Source organism: Eschrichtius robustus, chromosome 2 (assembly GCF_028021215.1).
Source record: "Eschrichtius robustus isolate mEscRob2 chromosome 2, mEscRob2.pri, whole genome shotgun sequence".
NCBI lineage: Eukaryota > Metazoa > Chordata > Mammalia > Artiodactyla > Eschrichtiidae > Eschrichtius > Eschrichtius robustus.
The window spans coordinates 29521959-29544496 of record NC_090825.1 but is presented as its reverse complement, the minus strand read 5'-3'; the positions used below and the strand labels follow the sequence as shown (position 1 = coordinate 29544496).

General features: G+C 34.3%; 1 protein-coding gene across 6 annotated transcripts in view; it reads left to right on the top strand.

Moving 5' to 3' along the window:
- The window catches only part of LMBRD2 (LMBR1 domain containing 2), a 53605-nt gene that overhangs the window by 14456 nt on the left and 16611 nt on the right, over positions 1 to 22538 (top strand). For all 6 annotated transcript variants that reach the window (XM_068535231.1, XM_068535235.1, XM_068535233.1 and 3 more), the window contains exons 6-16: positions 864 to 1074; positions 7210 to 7284; positions 9516 to 9629; positions 9994 to 10177; positions 13291 to 13472; positions 14016 to 14149; positions 15529 to 15634; positions 16296 to 16393; positions 19283 to 19386; positions 20602 to 20648; positions 21998 to 22103. In XM_068535231.1, the coding sequence (XP_068391332.1) occupies positions 864 to 1074; positions 7210 to 7284; positions 9516 to 9629; positions 9994 to 10177; positions 13291 to 13472; positions 14016 to 14149; positions 15529 to 15634; positions 16296 to 16393; positions 19283 to 19386; positions 20602 to 20648; positions 21998 to 22103 (1361 nt within the window). The remainder of the gene's footprint in view (positions 1 to 863; positions 1075 to 7209; positions 7285 to 9515; positions 9630 to 9993; positions 10178 to 13290; positions 13473 to 14015; positions 14150 to 15528; positions 15635 to 16295; positions 16394 to 19282; positions 19387 to 20601; positions 20649 to 21997; positions 22104 to 22538) is intronic.

Genomic DNA, 22538 nt, shown 5'->3' with positions numbered 1-22538 from the left:
TTTTTATCTCATATGCAGGTAAACAAACATTTCCTTGAGAAACCTACCATTATATGTTTTATAGAGTCCCCCAAAAGAATATCATAATAATATATATTACTAAGAAGGAAAATATGGAATAACATCTTTGAATATATATGTTAGACAAGGGACTGATGCTTTGTCTAAGAGCTATATGTTAAAAGTATTAACTCCCATGATTTTTTGATAGACTTTCAGATTTTGTGTATGACTAAATACCTAGATTTCTTTCTCATTGGGACTTGTGAATATTTTCTTTTGTTCAGACTATAATTTGAGGGCATATTTCTCTTTAACTTTGGATTTATCATTGCAATAAAATTGAAATCTGTATTATACTTGTGGTCTATTATAATATACATGAAGAGTCAGAGCTGAGAAGTTTAGGAATGGAGTAGCAATGATAATCCTTACTGTTGCATTCTTGAGGTTTGCGTGCATCTGCCTTAAAACAAGTTAAAATTTTTTCAGGCTTAAAATTTTTTTCAGGCTTCTCTTGGTTAATATTAAATATGAAAGCACCTAATGAAAAATATATTTTCTTCAGGATAATTTTTGCCATGAGTTTTCCTAGATTCTAATTTTAACTATAATAGAAGCCGTGTTTCCTGTGTTAAAGTCTATTTCTGCAGTCACACTCTAACTTTTCATTAAAACACGTTATCTGCTGTTACTAAAAGAGTAGCTGAGGATTTGAAGGTCGAATTTTTTCATATCAAATTGGAGCCATCTTCTAGGGCAGTTGTTTTCCGAACAACCATTTAACACTAGTTAGTTCCATTTGACATTTTTGTTGCAAAAATTTACCTGTCACAGCTATCTGCTTATGTTTTCTTCCTTAGGAACCAGCTTCAGACAATTGGGATAGCTGCTGCAAATACATGGGGTCTTTTTCTTCTGGTGTTGTTGTTGGGGTATGGCTTGGTAGAAATCCCTCGGTCATACTGGAATGGAGCAAAAAGAGGTTATCTACTTATGAAAACTTATTTTAAGGCAGCCAAATTGATGACGGAGAAAGCAGACGCGGAAGAGACTTTAGAAGATGTCATGGAGGTAAGCAAGTTTAAACCGTAGAGTCAACAGTCATCACGTTGTGTGTATCTCCTTTTGGATATACTGTTGGTTTTGTTGTTGTTGTTGGCACACTGATGGGCTTTAGAATAAAAATTTGGTGATGTACAGTTTTTAAGGATGTCTCATCATTCGAGTGACTTCTTATTGGCAGTTCAGCTTCATGAGATATCATCTCCATCTTCTAACAGAAAAAGATGCAGGGAGAATATATTCAGCAGTGCAGGGTTAATGCTTGTTGTCTTGGGGTAACTTTTATTTTTATTTTATTGTTTTGGCCGCGCCAGGTCTTAGTTGCAACACACGGGATCTTCGTTGAGGCATGCAGGATCTTTCGTTGCGCTGTGCGGACTCTTTGTTGCGGTGCACGGGCTTCTCTAGTTGTGACGTGCAGGTTTGCTCTCTCTCGTTGTGGCGTGCAGGCTCCAGGGCGCGTGGGCTCTGTAGTTGTGGCGCGTGGACCCTGTAGTTTGTGGTGCGGGGGCTCTAGTTGAGGCACACGAGCTCAGTAGTTGTGGTGCGTGGGCTTAGTTGCCCCGCGGCAGGTGGGATCTTAGTTCCCTGACCAGGGATCAAACCCATGTCCCCTGCATTGCAAGGCGGATTCTTTAGCACTGGACCACCAGGTAAGTCCCCTGGGTTAACTTTTAATAGTTAAAAGTTAAGACTCAAAAGTTTCCCAGATTAGATGATAAGTTATATGGTTACCGTGACATAGTAGAAGTGAAAATAGAAATTAAAGGATGCATCTTCCTGAAAGTTTGACCCAAAGTAATCCCACCAAGTATGGAAACCTCTTTAGAGACCAATATACATGGGAATTTGTGTCCCTAAGTTTTGTTTCCTGTCTGTAATCTTAATAAGGCACTTCATTTTACTCACTTGTAAAATTCATATGACTTGAACCAACTTCACGAAGTTGTTGAAAGTATAAATTTCAATAATATACACACAAAAAATACAACAAATTATAAAATTTTGCTGTTTAATAATTTCGTTGTTGATTTTAAAAAAGATTGTAGTCACCTCAAATTTTGCTCTTCTGGGCAAATATGCTATTCCAATAATGTTATTCTTCAGCTTAAAACCTTATGTTGAAGGCTTTCGTTCACTTTAGAGTAAACCAAAATGCTGTAATGTGGCCTACCAAAACATGATTTGGCCCACGTCTAGCTCTCTCTTATCTCTCTGTCTTCCCCATGCTGGTCAACTTTGGTTCCTCTAACTTAATAATGGTGATGATAATAGCAAACAAGTATGTAGGCAAACAAGTATATAGAGTCACATATTTGCCTATGACTTTCTAAGCACTTTATATATATTAATACATTTAATTCTCAAAACAACCTTATAAGGGAGATTTTTTTACCCTTGTTTTATAAATGAAAATGAGACACAGAGAGGGTGAGTGTCCCATGTTCACATGGCTACTGAGTGATAGAGCCACTGTGTGACTCTAGTTCATGCTTTAACAGGGATCGGCAAACTTTCTGTAAAGGGCCAGATAGTAAATATTTTAGGCTTTCTGTGCCATATGGTCTCTGTTGCAAGTACTCTGTCACTGTAGCATGAAAGCAGCCGTAGACAGTATATCAATGAATGAGCAATGGATGTGTTCAAACAAGAACAGATGTTGGGCCTGATTGGATCTGGTTTGCCGACCCCTGCTCTTAACCGTTACATTCGTTGGCACTCTATTCTGTCTTTGAGTATGCTATTCCGAAACTTTTGGAATGCTCATTTCTCCAGTCTCTTTAGCTAATTCCTACTTCATTTTCAGGTCTCAACACAAGTGAGAATTCTTCAGTGGAGTCTTCTGTGTTAGTTTCCTGGTGCTGCCATAACAAAGTACCATGAGCTAGGTGGTTTAAACAACAGAAATCTATTGTTTCAGAGCTCTGGGGGCTGAAAATCCAAGATCAAGGTGTCAGCAGGGTTGGTTCCTTTAGAGGGCTATAGGGAAATTTGTACCATACCTCTCTTCTATCTTCTGGTAGTTAACTGACAGTCTTTGGTGTTCCTTGGCTTGTATTATAGATCTCTGTCTTCATATTCGCATGATCTTCTCCCTGTGTGCCTGTGTCCAATTTCCTCTTTTTATAAGGACACCAGACAGATTATGGGCCCACCCCATTCCAGTATGACCTTTTCATAATTTAACCAATTATATCTGCAACAACCCTATTCCCAGATAAGATTACATTCTAAGATACTGGGGCTTGAGACATCAATATATGATTTTTGGGGGAACACAGTTCAACCCGTAACAACTTCTTTGGTCCTCCAGATTCTTAGATACTCAGCAGCCATTTTTAAGTGAATGAATAAATGAACAAAAGAATGAATACTGATTCTTTAATTGTGGTTGAAAATTTTTATGCTGATTTCTCAGCATTTATTTATAAAATGTTAAGAACTGTAGCAGAAGACATTGATTCAAAATATAGGAATAAATCTCCTATAAATAATACTCTATTGCATTTCCTTAGGCATGTGGTGGATATTATTACATTTTTCAAAAGAAGTTAATTTATATTTGGTATTTTTTATATTTGAAAATTTGAATTTTGAAAAAAATATTTGAAAATTTATATTTGTAATAAAATAATTAAAAGGAGATCATTTAAATTTGATAATGTTCCCCTCAAAAGTTGGTATTAAATACAGTTGTTTCAGATTTAAGGAATATGGATTTCACCAGTTCATTCAAAATTCCTTGACCAAGTATAAATTAAATACAGTTTATTATTTTAGATCTGGATTCTGCTAGGAGGAATCTTCAGTGTCTGAATAAAGATAGATTTTGCTGTTGTTGTTGTTAAATAGGAGCCCTCTACTTAGAAATAGGATGTAGAAAATTAAGGATTGGAATTGATACCTTCTTTGCTATTTTAGTGTAGGTTTAAGGTGTGAGGGATTTAAAAACTTTTAGATAAGAGAAATTTTTCCATGTAAATAAGAAACCACTCTTTTTATTGAATATATCTGATGTAAAACATTGTGTAAATTTAAGGTGTACAAAATGTTAATTTGATCCATTTTTATATGGTAAGAAACCACTCTTTTCTTAATGGATCTTTTGAAAATAGCAGCAAGTCCACATACATAGCAAGAGAACTCTGGACCTTTTTTGCCCCCTCAAAAAATGCATGATTTAGCAGGTATGAATTTCTTTGTCCATATGTTTAAAGGGAATTTGGGATCCTTCCTGTTTTTCTGAATGTCTGAAAAGTTATAAACTTGTGGAGAAATTTTTTTCATCATTTTTTAAACACCTAGTGTCTTCCTGCCATGTTAAGCACTATGTGGAACTGGCCATTAGGATACTAACTGTCTAGAATAGAAAATTGTACAGTCCCTCACAGCATATGATAAATGCATACATGCTGTAAATGATACATGCTCTAGTGTAGAGAAGTTTCACTTAGAGGAAGAGGTGAAATGGAGGAAGTGAAATATGACCTGGGCCTTGAAGAATGGGTAGAATTTTCATGGCTGACAGCATTCTGGTCAGGTATCAGGAGGTTTTAAAACCAAATTAATTATGCATAAGATAAAAGATAAAGTTTATAAGGTTTGAAAGATAGATAGCCAGATAGCAGGGCCTTGAATGTCAGACTCAAAAGTTCAGAGTGTATTTTGAAAGCAGTGAGGAATCATTGACACCTTGCATGCAGGGAAGAGACATAATCCTGTATGTGGTTTAGGATAATCAATCGGATGGAGGTGGGCAGAATAAAGCATGGACAAGAATACTGGTAACTTAGTTTGAGAGAAAACTTTTAAAATACACTGGTTTTGAATACATCTTTTAAGAGATCACAATCACCTTTTTTTTTTTCTGGTAATTACTAATTATATTTTTCATCTATCCATAAAATCTTCCAAATGCAGTTTTATAAAAACCAGTTTAGTGTTTTATGATATGTTTTCTATGGAGTGAATGTATACACCTGTGTGTCTGTTACTTTTCTTTGAAGCATTAATAAAACTTACAAGGCATGTCAAACCATTCAAAAAGAATTTTTGCTAGATGGCCAGAGGTCACCTCTACCTGCTGTCATTTTTCAAGGTAGAGGATTTGGAGAGGGACAAATAGCTACTTATTCCACTGAAAATTGCCTTTTAGTCTGACTTGATATATTTTGTCTGGTAAAGAATTGATTGGGCACAATAATGACAGAGTTCAAAGTTACGTTATTTGATATGAAGAAAATAAGCTATTATTTCAAATACTTTCCACACTTTATAAAAATTATGAACCTTGAAGGAAACTTAAATTTATAAGATATAGCAAATATCAATGTTTCAGTACTTGCTTTTGTTTAATATGCTAAAGAATTTAGAGGAAAAATATGATTTTCATATATAATATATAATCAGACTGTATAGTTTATATTCAAAGTTATGCTAACTAGTCAACAAAACTTTAAGGTAGCTTAGAAGTGGAAGAGTGTAATGTAGTGATGCTTCAAGCACCTTTTAAAAACCCAAGTCCTTTTATTCCATTTTTAGGCCTTACTCATTGACCTCAAAATGAAATGTTATTAAGGCCTTCTGGAATACTTTGCTCTTACTCTACAGCCTGATCAAGCACAGCGCAGACCCTTGCTCTCCTTTCCCGTTAGTCACTGGAGTTTCTTTTCCTAAAACTCCTTGGTCACTTCTGCTTGGAGGCCTTGGTACATGCTGTCCCTCTGTCTGGAATATTCTTGCTCCTCCCTTTGGTCGGCTGACTCCTATCCTCAGTTTAGCTTTTTATCTCAGTTTAAATAATCAGTTCACACTAGATTATACAGCAGTTTTCACACCATTTCTATTTGAATAATGTCTGTTTTCTTCACTAAACTAAGCTCTTTGACAGGAGCAATGTCTATTGGTACAGATTATTCATGGGGTCTGCATATTTTAAATTTTGATGGATATTGCTAAATTATCTTCCAAATAGGTTATACCACATTTTACTGTGTATGGGGAAGCCTTTTCCCCCGCAATCTTACCTCATTACATAAGAGCAATTTTTTATAATTTTACAAGAAAACTGTCCTCATTTTTAAAAGTTGTAGTTTTTTTAGTGGGATTGAACATCTTTTCAGATATTTATTGGCCAATTGCATTTCTTCTGTATCTTCCCATTTTTCTTTTGATTTTTAAGAGCTCTCCATATATTAAGGATAGTGATTTTTTTTCCATATGCGTTATATTTTTTCACAACTTTTTCTATATGCCCTATGGTTTCCCTGCCCCCCAGTTTTACATCTCTTAAGGCCATCCTCTACCCTATAATCAGAATGTTATTTTTAGTATCCTGGTTGGTTCACTCTTGCCTCCGAGCCTTTGAACATGCTGTTTCTTCTTCCTAGAACAGTGGTTCCAACTTCTCAAAAATTTCATTAATATTATAGAATATTGTGATTCTTTTAGAACTACTGAGTCTAAAGATTCCCTTCTCTAACCCCTTTATTTCTTTCATATGCATTAAATTGTTGATTTAATTATCTCATCACCGCACTGCAATCTTAGTGAAAGACTTATAACACCATGTCTTCCCACTCCACCCTCCAGTATGGATTGTGGTGACCTTACATCTAGCACAGTGCTGGCACGTAGTGAACTCTTAATTTTAAAAATGTGGAATGAATCAGTTGTGACTGCTGTAAAGTACTCTCTCATTGGAAAGGAGCAGGTGCTTTGTGACATTTTTGGCCTGTTCTGCTTCCTCTGGTTTCTCTGCTGTATTTTAGATAATGAGATAATTGAGCTCGAGGAGCAAGATGGAGAAACGTAGTCCTGTTCTTTTAGAATCGCAGTTTGCCTGATCCTTCATGACTTTTTATAATGTTTATTCATCTTTGTGTACCAAGTAAACAAATGGTAAGGCAGTAAATCTAGAAAGTTATAGAAAGTGTGAGGGTATAGGTATAGCTGTTCTATAATTTTGTGTTTTTATTTGTGTTCTTAAGAGTTTTTATTCAGAGAATAGAACTTTATTATATGCTGAGTAATTTAGGTTGGAACTAAACTTGTGAGAACATATATAGTACCTAGAGCATCCTGATTGGAAACATCTAATCTACAGAAATGGAAATATTTTTATTTCTCTTACTGTTTTCATAGGAAGTTCGTAAAGTGAATGAGAGCATCAAGTATAACCACCCACTGAGAAAATGTGTTGACACAGTACTTAAAAAGGTAATTAAATAATATTCTCATCTATTTTCTTTTGACATGTAAATTTATATAATATAATATTATAATAAAAGCATCAGAAAAGTATGCAAACAGCCTATGATTGAAGTCTTCCAACTCCTTTCCATTTTCATGACAATATTAACCATAAACCCCTAGTAATTTGTACATAGAATTTGTTCTTTTGTTACTATAGGTTTAACGTTATTTATTAGCAGTGTTTTCCATTGAAATGTGGCTATAGAGGTTATGTTAAATAATGTAAAATTATTGCCGTGACACAGTGATGGAGATGGACCTTTATAGGTTGTAAAAGTGTCATTAAATGTGGTCACTAAAACATATTTCCTATAAGAAAATAAATTAGGTCCTCAATAATCACTTTTAATCAGCTTTGTACATGGTATTTTATAATATATTTCATAAAATAAATGACATTATGAGATATTTAATACAGATATTTAATAAGAAACCATACAATTAAGGTTTTGATGCATTAGTATTGAATTAGAGGTATTCATATACTTCCAAAAATGATTATTCCAGAAATGAGTTCCCCAATTGTCTTCTCTGCAACCACAGAGCCAATGAACTATTCCTTTTCTTGTATTTAGTTTACTTTATTTTGAAAGACTTGTATGTAAGCCTTTATTTTTTTATTGCGGTAACATTGATTTATAACATTATATGAGTTTTGTGTGTACAACGTTATATTTCTACTTCTAGATACCCTATACCATCCTTACCACCAAAAATTTATTTTCCATCAGTCACCATACAGTGGATCCCCTTTACCCATTTCACCCTATCCCCCACTACTACTCTGTTCTCTGTATCTACATGTTTGTTTTTTATTTGGTTTGGTTTATTCATTTATTTTCTTTCTGTTTGTTTGTTTGTTTATCAGCTTTTTATATTCCCCATATGAGTTGAATCATATGGTATTTGTCTTTATCTGACTTATTTCACTTAGCATAATACCCTTAAGGTCCATCCATGTTGTTACAGATGGCAAGATTTTATCTTTTATTTAATGGCTGAGTAGTATTCCCCTGTATGTGTGCGTACCACATCTTCTTTATCCATTCATTCATTGACGGGCACTTAGATTGTTTCTTTATCTTGGCTATTGTAAATAATGCTGCAGTGAACATGGGGGTGCAGATATCCTTTAGGATTAGTATTTTCATATTCTTTGGATAAATTCCCAGAGGCAGGATAGCTAGATCATACGGTAGTCACAGTCTTAATTTTTTGAGGACTCTCCATACTGTTTTCCAAAGCGGCTGTACCAATTTACATTCCCACCAATAGTGTATGAGGGTTCTGTGTTCTCCACATCTTCACCAACACTTGTTATTTCTTGTCGTTTTGATAATAGCCATTCTGACAGGTATGAGGTGATAATCTCATTGTGGTTTTGACTTGCATTTCTCGAATAATTAGTGATGTTGAACATCTTTTCATGCACTTGTTGGCCACCTGTATGTCTTCTTCGGAAAATATCTATTCGGCTCCCCTGCCCATTTTTCAATCAGGTTGTTTGTTCATTGTTGAGTTGTATGAGTTCTTCATATATTTTGGATGTTAATCTCCTATTGGATATATCATTTGTAAATATATTCTCTCATTTGGTAGGTTGTCTTTTCATTTTACTGATGGTTTCCTTTGCTGTGCAGAAGCTTTTTAGTTTGATATAATCACATTTGTCTATTTTTGCTTTTGCTTCCCTTGCCTGAGGAGACATATCTAGAAAGATATTGCTAAGACCAATGTCAGAGAGCATCCTGCCTATATTTTCTTCTGGGATTTTTATGGTTTCAGGTCTTACAGTCAACTCTTTAATCCATTTTGAGTTGATTTTTATGTATGGTATGCAATAGTGGTCTACTTTCCTTTTTTTGCATATGGCTGTCCAGTTCTTTTCCTATATTTTAAATCTATTATACTAATTATTAGCTAGTGCTCCTTTTGGTTAACATGATAGTCATGAGAATCAATTCTCTAACCATTTCTCTTATATTTGCTACCTTTTGAGATCTATTCAGGGAGGTTAACCAACTTGCCCAAGTTCATAGAGGTAATAAATGACTAATAGTGGGATAGACGACTTCAAATCTGGAAGATGTTTGCAAGAAAATTAGATATGCTCAAGAATGAAAGATTTTTAATAAAAATAAAATTTTTATCTTTTTTGCAAATAAAATCTCTAAAAATCTACTCATTCCTTTTAGTGCCCTTTAGAGTATCAGGAAAAAATGGGTAGGAACATGGATGATTATGAAGATTTTGATGAAAAACATAATACCTATCCAAGTGAAAAGAGTCTGGTAAAACTACATAAACAGGTAACTTTATATAGCCTTTTTACCTTCTGATGATTTTAGTTAGATTTGTAATTACTGCCCACAAAAAAGGAAGTTTGAGTGAATGTGTATCAGAAACTTCCTTTGATCCTGTCCTTATCATTATTCTTTGAAGTGTTTTAACTTCGTTTTTCTCGACATGGTTACTGTTGGCATTTGGGGAGGGAGAACTATTCACTAAGCATAAGTGTTATATGTATTATATAATATTAACATCCTTGACTCCACTCAGTAAATGCCACGAGCCCTTTCCTATTGTTGTGACAACCAAACATGCTCCTTAGTGGGGAGTTGAATCACTGTTGGATCAGAACACTGACAGGTATACCCCTGCTCTCTTTGTCAGGTGATCTATTCAGTTCAGAGACACCGTCGAACTCAAGTACAATGGCAGATTCTTTTGGAACAAGCATTTTATCTAGAAGATGTAGCAAAAAATGAAACTAGTGCTACTTGTCAGTTTGTTCATACCTTTCAATCGCCGGAGCCAGAAAATAGATTTATTCAATATTTTTATAATCCTACAGTTGGTATGTAATTTGATGTACATTTCAAAGTTTAATGCTGATAATTTTTCTGACGGAAAGTGTATATTTTCACCAATGCAGAGTTGAATTATAATTATGTTATTTGACTTATACCATATGGTAATACTATGTATTTGATAAACCTCCCCCCAAAAAACTATTTTACTTGTCATATAACATATAAACTATTAGCTTCCACTCTTTCTTCACAGATAACCAAAATTCTATGCAAAATATATGCAATACATCAAGCATATTTTGTATACATAATATATACTTAAAACAATTAGAATTTTAAGCAGTTTTATATCACAAACGTGGATCTCTTCTTTAGTCTAGACATACTACTAAAATGTTCCCTTAAGATGTCCTCTTTGATTACTTACATTTATTAGTCTATATACAAAACCTACATTCAATAGTCATAATTATTTTATTCTCCTTTATGATTATTTATGACACTTTCTTCAAATGTTATCAAATTTAGTATGCAGAACTGAATGAAAATACCAAAGTGTCACAGTATTAGAACTTCTGTTTACCTTATTTATTCAAATAAACTTTTAAGTTCACTTGATTTTCTTTTACATGTTTGGTCTTGAGTATGAAAACATAATGGCCATAACAAATGTCTCAATGAAGATCTTTTTTTTAATTAAATAAAGGAATGATATGATACTTGTTTTCATTCATTCAACAAATATTTGAGCCTATATATGCTATGAATTGTTGGGTGCTTGGTATATATCAGTGAACAAAAAAGACAAAAATTCCTGCCCTTGCAGAGTGAGAAAAACAGGCAATATATACATAAAGGTATGAACAGAATGCTGAGTAGGTAGTTGGCTATAGATATTGGAGTTCAGGGAAGAAGTCTGCTCTGCAAATATAAATTAGGGTGTCATTAATGTATAGGTGGGCCATGGGTTAGGATAAAGTCAGTGAAGAAGTGATGGGATAGAGAAGAGAGAAAATCTGAGGACCAAGCCTGAGGTACTGCCAATTTAGACATCAGGTTGATGCGGAGGAACCAACAGAAAAGACTAGAAAAAGAATGGCCGGTGAGATAGGAGGAAAACCAGGACAGTGAAATGTTCTGAGAAAAAGGGTGTATAAAGTACCTTTTCAAATGTTTCAGATAGGTAGATTAGTATGAATATTAAGACTTGACAATGGGATTTCAGAGAAATGAAGTGGGGGGGAAGGATAAAAAAGCCTGATCGAAATTTGAAAGAAAAAAGAGGGAAAGCAGTTAGAGACACAATAGAAAAAAATCTCAAAATGTTTTCCTTATAAAAGGGAATGAAGAGGGAGTAGCTGAAGGAGGGTGGTAGGGTCAGGAGAAATTATTGCATGTAATTTGCAAATGACACCTTCGAGGAAATATGTTGAGACAGAAGAGAATGGCTGGGACAATGTACATTTACAGGCGAGATGAAATGGGAAATAGTGAATACTGAGGAGAAAGGCCTTAGTGTAGGAGGTAAAGCACAAATATACTTGAGCAGGTGTGAAAAGATGTAGTGGCGGGCACTTGGGGAGATTCTGTTCTTCCAGCTTCTGTTTTCTCAGTGAAATGCTGAGAGTAATTATAGGGCAAGAGATTTTGGAGATTTGAGGAAAGAAGGTGCAAAATAGTTGCTTAGGGAGAGTAGGCATGGGAGAAGATTGGTGAATTACAGTACACTAGCCAAGCAGTGCTCAGGGGCCACTTGAAGCTATTGATTAAGAATTTAAAGTGAGACGAGTCAGAAGAGTTGTGTCTCTTACTCTTGCAATGTGCAGTTCCATGGGTGCAGGCTCAGAGTAGCCAAGAAGTTGAATCTAACCACAGCGTGCTTTAGCTTAGCAAGTACAGGGAAGCAAGAGAGGCCACAGGAATTGGGATATTGGAGAGAGATTATCCTCAAAGACTATGGAATCTGAGCTGGGTAAAGAAAGTAATAAGGACATCAGGTTAAGTGGCAAGAAAAAGGTAGTAGAATAAATGGACTGTTGGTCAGGGGGAAGTCAGTCAGTGGAGCTGGAATACTAGATGAAGGTGTTGCTTGGGGACAGGGATCCTATTCTTTAATGAGATTATAAGGGTTGGAGTTATCGGTAATAAAAGATTTAAAGGATGAGTAGTTGAGGTAAGTTGGAGGACAGACTCATTGGAGGAGAGTAGGTCGAGGAAGTGAAAGACCAGGATGTTGAAAGGAGGATCACCTGTGTGGATATTGAAATCACCAGGAACTATCCTGTGAGTAGGGTTGAAAAGATTTAGAGTGAGCCAGGAGCTCAACTCTTCAATGAATGAAATGAAGTATAACCTTTTCAATTTTGTGAGCTTTCTTCTTTTTTTTTCTTTAACTTTTTTTTTTTTTTTGCCTAAAGTCAGACCTAACAAAAAGTTGCCAGAATAATACAAAGAATTCCCAAATGCCCTTCACCCAGATTCTTTAAATGTTAACATTATACCTTATTCATTTGCTTTATCTTTTTCTCTCTGTATACATATTTTTCCTTTATCTTTTCAAAGTTAAATCCAGACATGATAACCTCTTTACCTCTCAGTGTTTCAGTGTGTATTTTCTAAGAATAAAGACGTTTTTGTACATAACCAAGTACAATGTGATCAAAATAAAGAAATTAACATTGATACAGTACAGTTATCTACAGACCTCGTTCAGATTTTGCTAATTGTCTCAATAATATTCTTTGTAAAAAAATCCCAGATCGTGCATTGCATTCAGTTGTCATGTCTCCTTAGTCTCCTTTAATCTGGAACAATTTCTGCGTCTCTGTTATTATTTTATGACATTGATGTTTTGGAGAGTACAGGTCAGTTTTTTATTGAATGCCCCTGAATTTGAGTTTGATGTTTTCTCATAATCAGATGCAGGTTCTGCATTTTTGGCAGGAATACCTCAGCAGTGATGTGGTCTTATCAGAGGCACATAATATCAGTTTGTCCCATTACTGGTGATCATTTGCTTAGGATGGTGTGTGCCTGGTTCTGCCACTGTTTTTCTCTTTGCAATTACGTATCTTGTATTGGAGGTATTTTGAAACACTGTAAATACGCTGTTACTCCTTTATGGTTTTCCTAATCATTTTTTTCTTTTATCTTCCAGAGTGGTACTGGGAATGTCTTTTGCGACCGTGGTTTTATAGGGTACTTGCTGTGGTGTTGTCCATCTTCTCCGTGATTGTTGTGTGGTCAGAGTGCACATTCTTTAGCACTGCACCTGTCTTATCCCTCTTTGCAGTCTTCATACAGCTGGCCGAAAAAACATACAATTATATTTATATCGAGGTCAGTTTATTTTATATCGGTGGTAAATAAATGTCAGCCATAGTATAATCCTTAACTGTTGCATCTTTTCTTCATACATTTCTTCTAGTAATAATGAAAGCAGTGAAGTTTCCCACAGTGTTATTATTCAGACTTCCAAAAATGAGCTTCATCATTTTACCCAGAATATAAAAACTAAGAACTATTTGAGAAGAGATGAAAAGATGCAAAGTAGTGCAAAGTACTTTTATGAGAATGCTTTGATCCTCTTTATGCCAGTGAAGCTACATAACTTATAGTCTTCATGTGAAGAGTTGCCAAGGGAATGGGAGAACAGGCTCACTTCAGGAGGTAGCTTTGAAACTTACGGATAGGATGTGGGACTGATTAAGATGTAGATTTTTTTCATAATTTCATTTTCTTAGGTGGTTAAAAATTTATACTGTTACTGTGTATAAATTTTAGAATGTCAATAAATGTTAGGTGGAATTAAAAGATAATGCTTGTGATAGTATATAAGTATTGAAGTCTGTTAGTCTGAAACTGAGTTCTTTGTTTTTTTAGATTGCTTGCTTCCTCTCCATCTTCTTCCTCAGTATCTGTGTTTATTCTACTGTGTTCAGGATTCGTGTATTTAACTATTATTACCTGGCTTCACATCACCAGACTGATGCTTACAGCCTTCTTTTCAGTGGCATGTAAGTAGATTGTGTGTAGAAACAAGGGAAATGTCTCCATTACATGTATTCTTATGGATCTCTCTTTTATTTCTTTTTGTTTATGGGTCTTTCACTAACACCTGTATTTCTATGAGCTAATTGATTAGGTTTAAGTATTAATTAGGTGCTTGTTGATTGCTAGCTAAATCCTGCTTGAAGCTTAGGGTTAAAATGGGTATGCTAGATTAGGAAGGAAAAGAAAGACATAGTGAGCGTGGATTTACCAATTAGAGGGTCAATAAATAGGTTAGTAATAATAAGAACATTTGAGAGTTTAGAGACTAAGTCAGACCTAGAAAGTGTTCTGAGGTTCAGTGGCCTCAAACTGAATTGTGGAGGACCAAGAACACCAAAAGAATAATTTTTGCTAAGAGATTTAGTAGAAGTTTAGAGATGTTTCCAGCTTGGGCTAGGTTGCACAATCTACTATTTGTCCGTATTGTTTAATTAGTTATATTAGGTTTTTAGGGCTGGACTTTGGGAACTTCAAGAGGAATCAATATCTGAGGCATCTCTAAGACTTTTTTTTTTTTTTTACCTTTTTTCCCCAAATAATTGTAGACTCAAAGGAAGTTGCAAATATAATACAAAGAGTCCTAGTAACCTTCACCCAGCTTCCCCCAGTGGAGACATTTTATATTGCTGTTGTACAAACACAGACACACTACTGTTAACTAGACCACAGACCTTATTAATTTTCAGTATTTTTTGTCCTTTATTCGTGTGTGTGTGTGTAGAGTCCCATAACCACCACCACAATCAAGATACAGAACTATTCTGTCACCACAAAAGAACTCCTCATATTACCTCTTTGTATTCACACCCTCTCTTTATTTTTGTCTCTTCCTACCCTCCAACTCTGTAGTTCTGTAAGGTTCTCTTTTTATCTGGTCAAAACTGAGCTCCAACAATTATTTGTACCTGTAGTTGTCAGAGTTGACATACTTTGATAAAACTTCAAATCTTTTACGTACTGAGTACAGTTCACCTTGAGGATGTTACTGTCCTCGTCATGCTATTGAGACAGATTTAGATTACACAGATGGCAGACGTGGAAGAGGCACATACAGAGGCACTCTGCAAATTCTTGGGATAAAGCAGTGGCATACACCACCGAAGGAGATATCCTGAGGCTGGAGTTTTGCCTTGTAGCTGTTGATGTTTTTAAGGAAGATGTGATTAATAGGATTTTCAGAATGTCTCAAAAGTAAGGGCAGTTTGTATTAAGAATTAAAAATACAAATGATGAGAATAATAGCTACAGTGATCTGAAATATTCTTAATGTATTTCAACATAATATATAATGTATCTTGCTGCTTTATTTTTTATATATTGTATTTGTTAATGCTTACTGCAGGTTATTTTGCCGTTTGACTCCTCCTTTATGTCTTAATTTCTTGGGTTTGACCCATATGGATTCATCCATCTCTCACCAGAATACACAGCCAACTGCTTATACATCTGTAAGTATTGTCAACAAAGAGTTCTTTAGATTCATTATCTATATAGGGTGCTATTATTGTGAAATTTCTTTTTACTGCTGGCGGAAAAGTTCTGTTGCATTATTAGGATCTTTTTAAAAATTACTAAAACTTTCTTTTACAGATTGTATATGTAATTACTAATGACTGAATAAAAGTGATATTGCTTTCTCTTATTATAAAAAATTATTTTTTGGTTCATATAAGTTGTCCAGATGAGCAGTATCAATAGACCTGACCTATAATAATATTAACCTTTATGTTTATGGTCTTAATGTATTTGATGATTTTCAGTAGTATTTATAAAATATTAATATTTGGGGGAGAAAAATTTAATAAATAAGCAAATTATGATATAATAGACATATAACATTGTATTAGTTTATGGTGTACAACATAATTGGTATATGTATATATTGTGAAATAATTATCACAATAAGTTTAGTTAACATTCATCACCTCACAGTTACAATTTCTTTCCTCTTGTGATGAGAACTTAAAAATCAGTCTATTTAGTGCTTCATTTCTACTTTTCTGAAAACTCCAAATTAATTGATATAAATGATTATGGGTGAATTTTCTAATGATGAAAAAGAATGAAAGATATAGAACTGTACTGATTTAATTTTTTCTTGCTCCTCAGATTATGGGTTCCATGAAAGTTTTATCCTTTATTGCAGATGGGTTCTATATATATTATCCTATGTTGGTGGTAATTCTCTGCATTGCTACTTATTTTAGGTAAGAAACTTAACATTGCTTATTTTCCACATACGCTTAGCCTGATCTGGATAACTTTTCTCCTTAAAGCTCTTTTAAATATTCACTGATTGGGTTCTGGTTGTTTGTTTTATTGTGGCTTTGGGGGTGCTGGGCATAGTTTAAAGGGGTCGCTTGAGTGACTGGGTCAGGTTCTCCCTCCAAAGATATTTTCAAGAAAAGAGAGAGAGTTATTCTGTTACACATATTTAGTCTACAGAGTGATAGGATTAATTACAGAATGTTAACTCTGAGTCCTGGCCTGTGATACTGGCAGCCAGTGTAGCTTATAAAGCACCCCCATACCCAGCTTCTATCCAGTAACATATATTAGTCTTAGGGCTTTCCCCACAATCATTTTTGGGTTTCTAAATGTTTCAGATCATTGCCAGAACAAAGGGTCAGGTGAGGAACAGTTGAAATCCGACAGTACGTGTAAGGCAGGAAAGTACATGGGCTGCTCTTTTTATAGGATCAGAAAAAGTGGTAGAACCTTGGCAGAGATCAGACTCAAAAGGAGTTAAAAGACAGGTGTACTTGGCTTCTAGCCCCCTGTCTTCCCTACTTCCACGTGTTAGGTGCCCGCATCCTGTACTCTGCCTACCCTCTTCACTGCTTAAGTGTTCCATTACACACCAAAATGCCACTTAAAAAAAAAATTTTATTGATAATAAGTTTCATCCAACCACTTTTCATTTAAATCTTTCAGTACCATTATATAGTTATTGCAAATAATGTACATTATTGTACTGATATTCTAACACTAGGATATTGAGTAAACAGACAAGTTTTGTTTGAAATAAATTCTCTATTGAATTTTGTAAAACATATATATTTTACCTTCTCATAAGTAAAGGAACTAAAGGATTATAATTTAAAATAAAACGGTTAATTTGAACTGATAAAAAAATCTAATATTTTCAATTTTTTTCCATAAGGTAGAAAAGACAGAGGTTTATACTGTGAAAATGATGTATTAAAGGAAGAGACCAATCATCCTTTGGATATCCAAAATTAAATTTTTATTATATGCCTATTCATTTTAACAGTTTATAAACTACAAATGGAACATTAAGAGCTTGTGATATATAAATCATATCTTCTCATGTTAGTAGTTATGTTGGTAAGATTAGCATCTCTTCTTGTCTTATTAGATTGTTATACTGATCGAGGAGTAGATGGGTGGGATAGTGCCTTGCCAACTATAAAATCTTAAACAAATGTAAGGAATTATGTCTAAAAGGAAAATTGTTGAACTTAAAAATAATTCCTTAAAAGTGTTGTTTTAGAGTTAATTAAGATAAATTTTGAGTGCCTGTTTGTCTTTAAGAGAAAAAATGGTCATATTCCTCAATTTTCAAATTATAAAAATACTGTATTATAGGAGTATATGAAACAATGCCTTGCTGACATTTCAATGGTAACTTGACTTTATAGGTCAATTTTCTTTTGAAATGCTGCCATAATTAGTCTAATTCCCATATTACTAGCACACAGCCATACCCAGAGCTAATATTCAGACTTAACTGCCTAGAGAATGTAAAGCTGTTTCCTGACACTTTAGACAAAGCTAAGACCTTCCCAGAGACAATGATCTCATCCTGGAGTATAGTATTCCCACAAGAATATGAAGATGGTAAGGGAATATTTAACGTCACGGAATTAGCATGACCATCACCTGAAACCCCAGTTTTACTTACTGTTAAGTCATACAGAGCATTCCTTATATATTAAAACAGGCAGATAATTTATGAATTAGCCAGATTTTTACACATCACTAATGTAAAATGGGAGATCTTCACTTTTTTTAAATTGCTGCGCTGTTTTCTCTTCCTCCTAACATACACACACACACATACTTCTTCTCCCTTTCTCCTTCTTCCTCGCTCCCCCTTGCTCCATGTATGGTGTTGAGGGCATATGTTGAGGGCATTAGCCTGCTGTGGCCCCCTTTGCCTGGCAAAGCAATAAAGTTATTCTTCTCTACCTCAAAAGAAAAAAAAAATGTACATCAATGAAAAAGTTTGAGAACTAAGGTAATAAAAAGAGCTTGGTCTTTGTTTTGTCTTAGATTTAAATCCTCAGGTCTAAAATTTAGTAATTGATCTTTAGCAAGGTTTTTAACCCCTTGTACCTCTGTTTCCTTATCTGTAAAGTGTTATTATCTCTTAGAATTATGGTAAGAATTAAATAAGAGTATCTGTAAATTGTCTGATGCATAATAGGAGTTTAACAAATATTAATCCTTCCTTCCCTGCGTGCCATATTTTCAGAGTATTTCTGTCCTGTACAACAGTGAGGTTTAAAGTAAATAGTAAATAAGATATAAAATGATAACCCTCAGATAAGCTATAGTAATGAATTCTGAGTTTATAGTAACACCTATTGAAATAGAATTGACTAGTTCTCAGGATAAAAATAATAAAATATGAAAATCAATTTGCATAATTAAGACTTCTAAGCCAGAATATTCTGCACTTGTAAATACTAGTTGTGTATGTGTATTTTCAGTATTAAAATTGCTGTTTGAATATAAGAAAAGAATAAATTGCTTTTGTATTATAGCCATTGTTTAGCATCCTGCTATAATAATCTTCTGAAGGTATGCTAAAGGCCTAACTTAATTTGTGTCTGTAAGAAATATGGCTTTGGTGCATACCCTAGTTAGTGGAGTACTTGGCATATAAGCGTCTTAGAAAGGGAAATAAGTACTTCTTAAAGAAAGACAAATGTAGCTCTAGGTAACTTGACATGATAGCTAGTAATAAACCATAGGCTTCTGTGGGGGGCAAATACTAAAGAACAATTAATTTATCTAAACATTTACAGTGTGAAATAATGCTTATCTTTCTGAAAATCGACTTTTATTAGCTTGGGAACTCGTTGTTTGAATCTACTTGGTTTCCAGCAGTTCATGGGAGATAATGATATGACATCAGACTTAGTTGATGAAGGAAAAGAATTAATCAGACGAGGTAAGATTTGTCTTTTAAAATAAATGAAGGGAAAGTGCTAAGACTGAGAATACAAAATTAATGTTTGTGTGATTTGAAATTTTTAATCTAAAGAAATTACAAATTAATATGTTTTAGCTAAAATTCTACAGAAAGCTTTCATAGCAAAAATAATTCGAAAACATAAATGATTGTTTCATCTGTCTTTAAGAAATTCTGCAGAGGATTTAATAATTAATATGTCTGCAACTAAAGAACGCCCTTGTTTGGTGTTGGAGTCATTTCCCTGTTTGCTTTGAAATAGATTTGCCAAGTTAAATACAATTAGAAAACTCATTAATTTAAAGAATCATCATAAAAAAAAGGTAAAGAATCATCATTAGTTTAATGCTGCATGGGAAATCATTCAGGCCAAGGCTGGTTTTTAGAATGTGGTAATCATTAACAGCCTGTTAGAGTACATGGCACTCTGTTAGAATCTAATCTCAAAACTGAGTGTATCAAATTTCCTGATGTTCAAGTGATGGTAGAATAGGGGGAAAGAGAAAAACAAAACTTGAGTTTTGGGACATTGGTTCTTAGACATTCTCCCTACTTGGGTCTGGGGTTTTTGTGTGATCTTATTTAAATGTAAGCCAAAATGTATTGTGGCTCTAAAATAAGGCAGCGTAGCCTTCACATGCTCTCATAGGAAGGTGGTATCTAGTTAATGTAATAGTTCTGCTGCTTTTTGCATTAATTAGACTTCATCTGGAGTATCATATCCAGTCCTGGGTAAGATTTTCAAGAGTAAGACTGGTTAAGTCTGAAGGAATCTAGGACAGCCAGAATGAGTCTGAAGGGCATATCTTATGGAAAAAAACCACTGAGTATATAGCCAGAAGAGAGTAATGGAAAAGACTCTTATGCAGAAAGAAGTATGAACTTAATTTAGAAGACAAGACATAAAGAAAAAGAGAAGTTGCAGAGAAACAAATTTCAAGTCACCATGGGGAAGAAGTTCTTCCTCACTAAAACTGTTTAGGCAGAGCCTAAAGGGCCATCTCCAACAAAAGTAGAGAAAGTATTCTCTGTGGAGTTAGGTGACCTCTCCAGTTCTTTCCAACAATAACCTATTACCTTTGACTTCATAGTAATTTAAAGGAAATTGGTCATAGCCTGATACCTTTACTTCAGTTACTCTACATCTAATTAAACCATGTTATACCAAATTTGAGACCACTTTTCTGTCTCTAGAGAAGAGAAAAAGGCAACGGCAAGAAGAAGGTGAAAATCGACGAAGAGTAAGTACCGTACTTATTAAATTTCTGTAACCTAAAGATTAATGTAAAATATCATAAGAATCTTATTGATTTAGAATAATTGGCTAAAAACAGTGGGAAAAAGACATAGGATGTATTTTTACAGAAAAGCAGTTATAATAGTTTCAGATGTACATGTAGGTATCCTGTCAGACCTGTTCTAAAAAGTCATTAGTAATAAATTACTTCATGTCCAACATCTAGCAGTTTCTTGCCTAGAGTAGGTGCTCAGTAAATATTTATTGAATAAGTGAATAAATTCATGCAATCTTGCTATTAAAGTGATTTTGATTGCTTGAAAAGTATGTAATATGACATAATTTTTTTTGTAATATGGCATTAATTTTATTCCTCTTTAATTTTTCCTTAGTCCTTCGTTTCCTGAGGCAAACTGACCTCCTAGAGAATTGAAAAGGCAAAAAATGAGAAAAATCTAGTCACAGTTACCACAAATTTTCAACACCTGAGTGTGTCCATTACCGGAGAAGTGAAGACTCAGGAGACATGATAGTTGTCTTCGTGTATTTTAGTGTATGTTATGTAAAGGGAGACTTGGTCTTTATTTCAGAAGGCATAACTAGAACAAAAGAGCAGAAGTGACTGGAAATAGAGTTCACCTCTTTGTGAAAGCTTCCACAGTTTACCAGAATTGCAGTGGGATGATCACACATAGAAATTTCCATGTCTTCTAGTAAGAGAGCCAAATGGTATCTGGCATGGTTATTTTAGAATGAAACCCTGCACTGCATAGGAGGCTTAATTAGGACCTCTAAAGTTCCTTTCAATTCTAAGAATTGAATGAGTAGAATCCCAGTTAATAAGGTTTTAGTACAGTTAAGACACAATGCTACGTGAGTCATTACCTAATTATGTTTGTATACAACTCTAATTTTGCTATCAGAAATGACTTTTCAAGTCTCTACGATTTGTAGTTTATTTGGGTGAGAGAAAATTTTATTAACATCTCATTAATTACTATGAGTTATCATAACTCTTACATGGTCAAGGTAACCTTATTGTAGTTGTAAAATTATTTTGACATTTTAGATAGAATTCAATAACTTAAAATAATCATAGCTAGCAAAAATGTCTATAAATATCTTCATTCAAGTTAAGTTTGGCAACTATTAAAAGCATTTAGAGATAAGAAAAGTATTTATCTATGATTTCTAAAGGCACTGTGCTAATTATACTGATTATCTGATGAATTCCTGATGAAAAAGAATTAGATTATATTACTCTACATATGTAATCTAAATCTGTTATCACTGATGAATTATTTTCTGACTGTGTGTTCTTGTGTTATATAATCATTTGTGTTTCTTTCCTAGGAATGGAAAGAACGTTATGGACACAGTAGAGAAGATTCCACTAGAAACAGAAATGTTCATATTGACCCAAAAGAATCAAACTTCTCAGATATTAGTACCAACCGATGTAAGTAGTTTATTGTCTAGTTTTCTAAGAAATTTTTTTCTTATGCTTGCTTGCATGGAGACAGGATTAGTTACCCATCCAGAAATGCCTTTATAGACCATAAATGTGGTTCTGCAGTGACTTTACTTTTTTCATCCCTCAGTGTATGAGAGGAAGGAGAAACTCAAATATGCATTCTGGTAGAAGAAGGAGACATCTGGGACATCAAGTGAATAGTTGTAATTACACTACCTAAATAATAGTACTTTTCCCAGGCACATTGTAGGCAGGTACTGATTTCTATTTACCTAGATGTTTTTCAGGCTATTCGGTCATTTTTATAATAAGTTACTGATTGACCCATATGTATCAGGTACTTTCCCAGGAATACAGGAATACAAAGAAGATAACTTCCATCCTTGGTTTGCCTATAATTTAGTGAGGGACCGATATCAG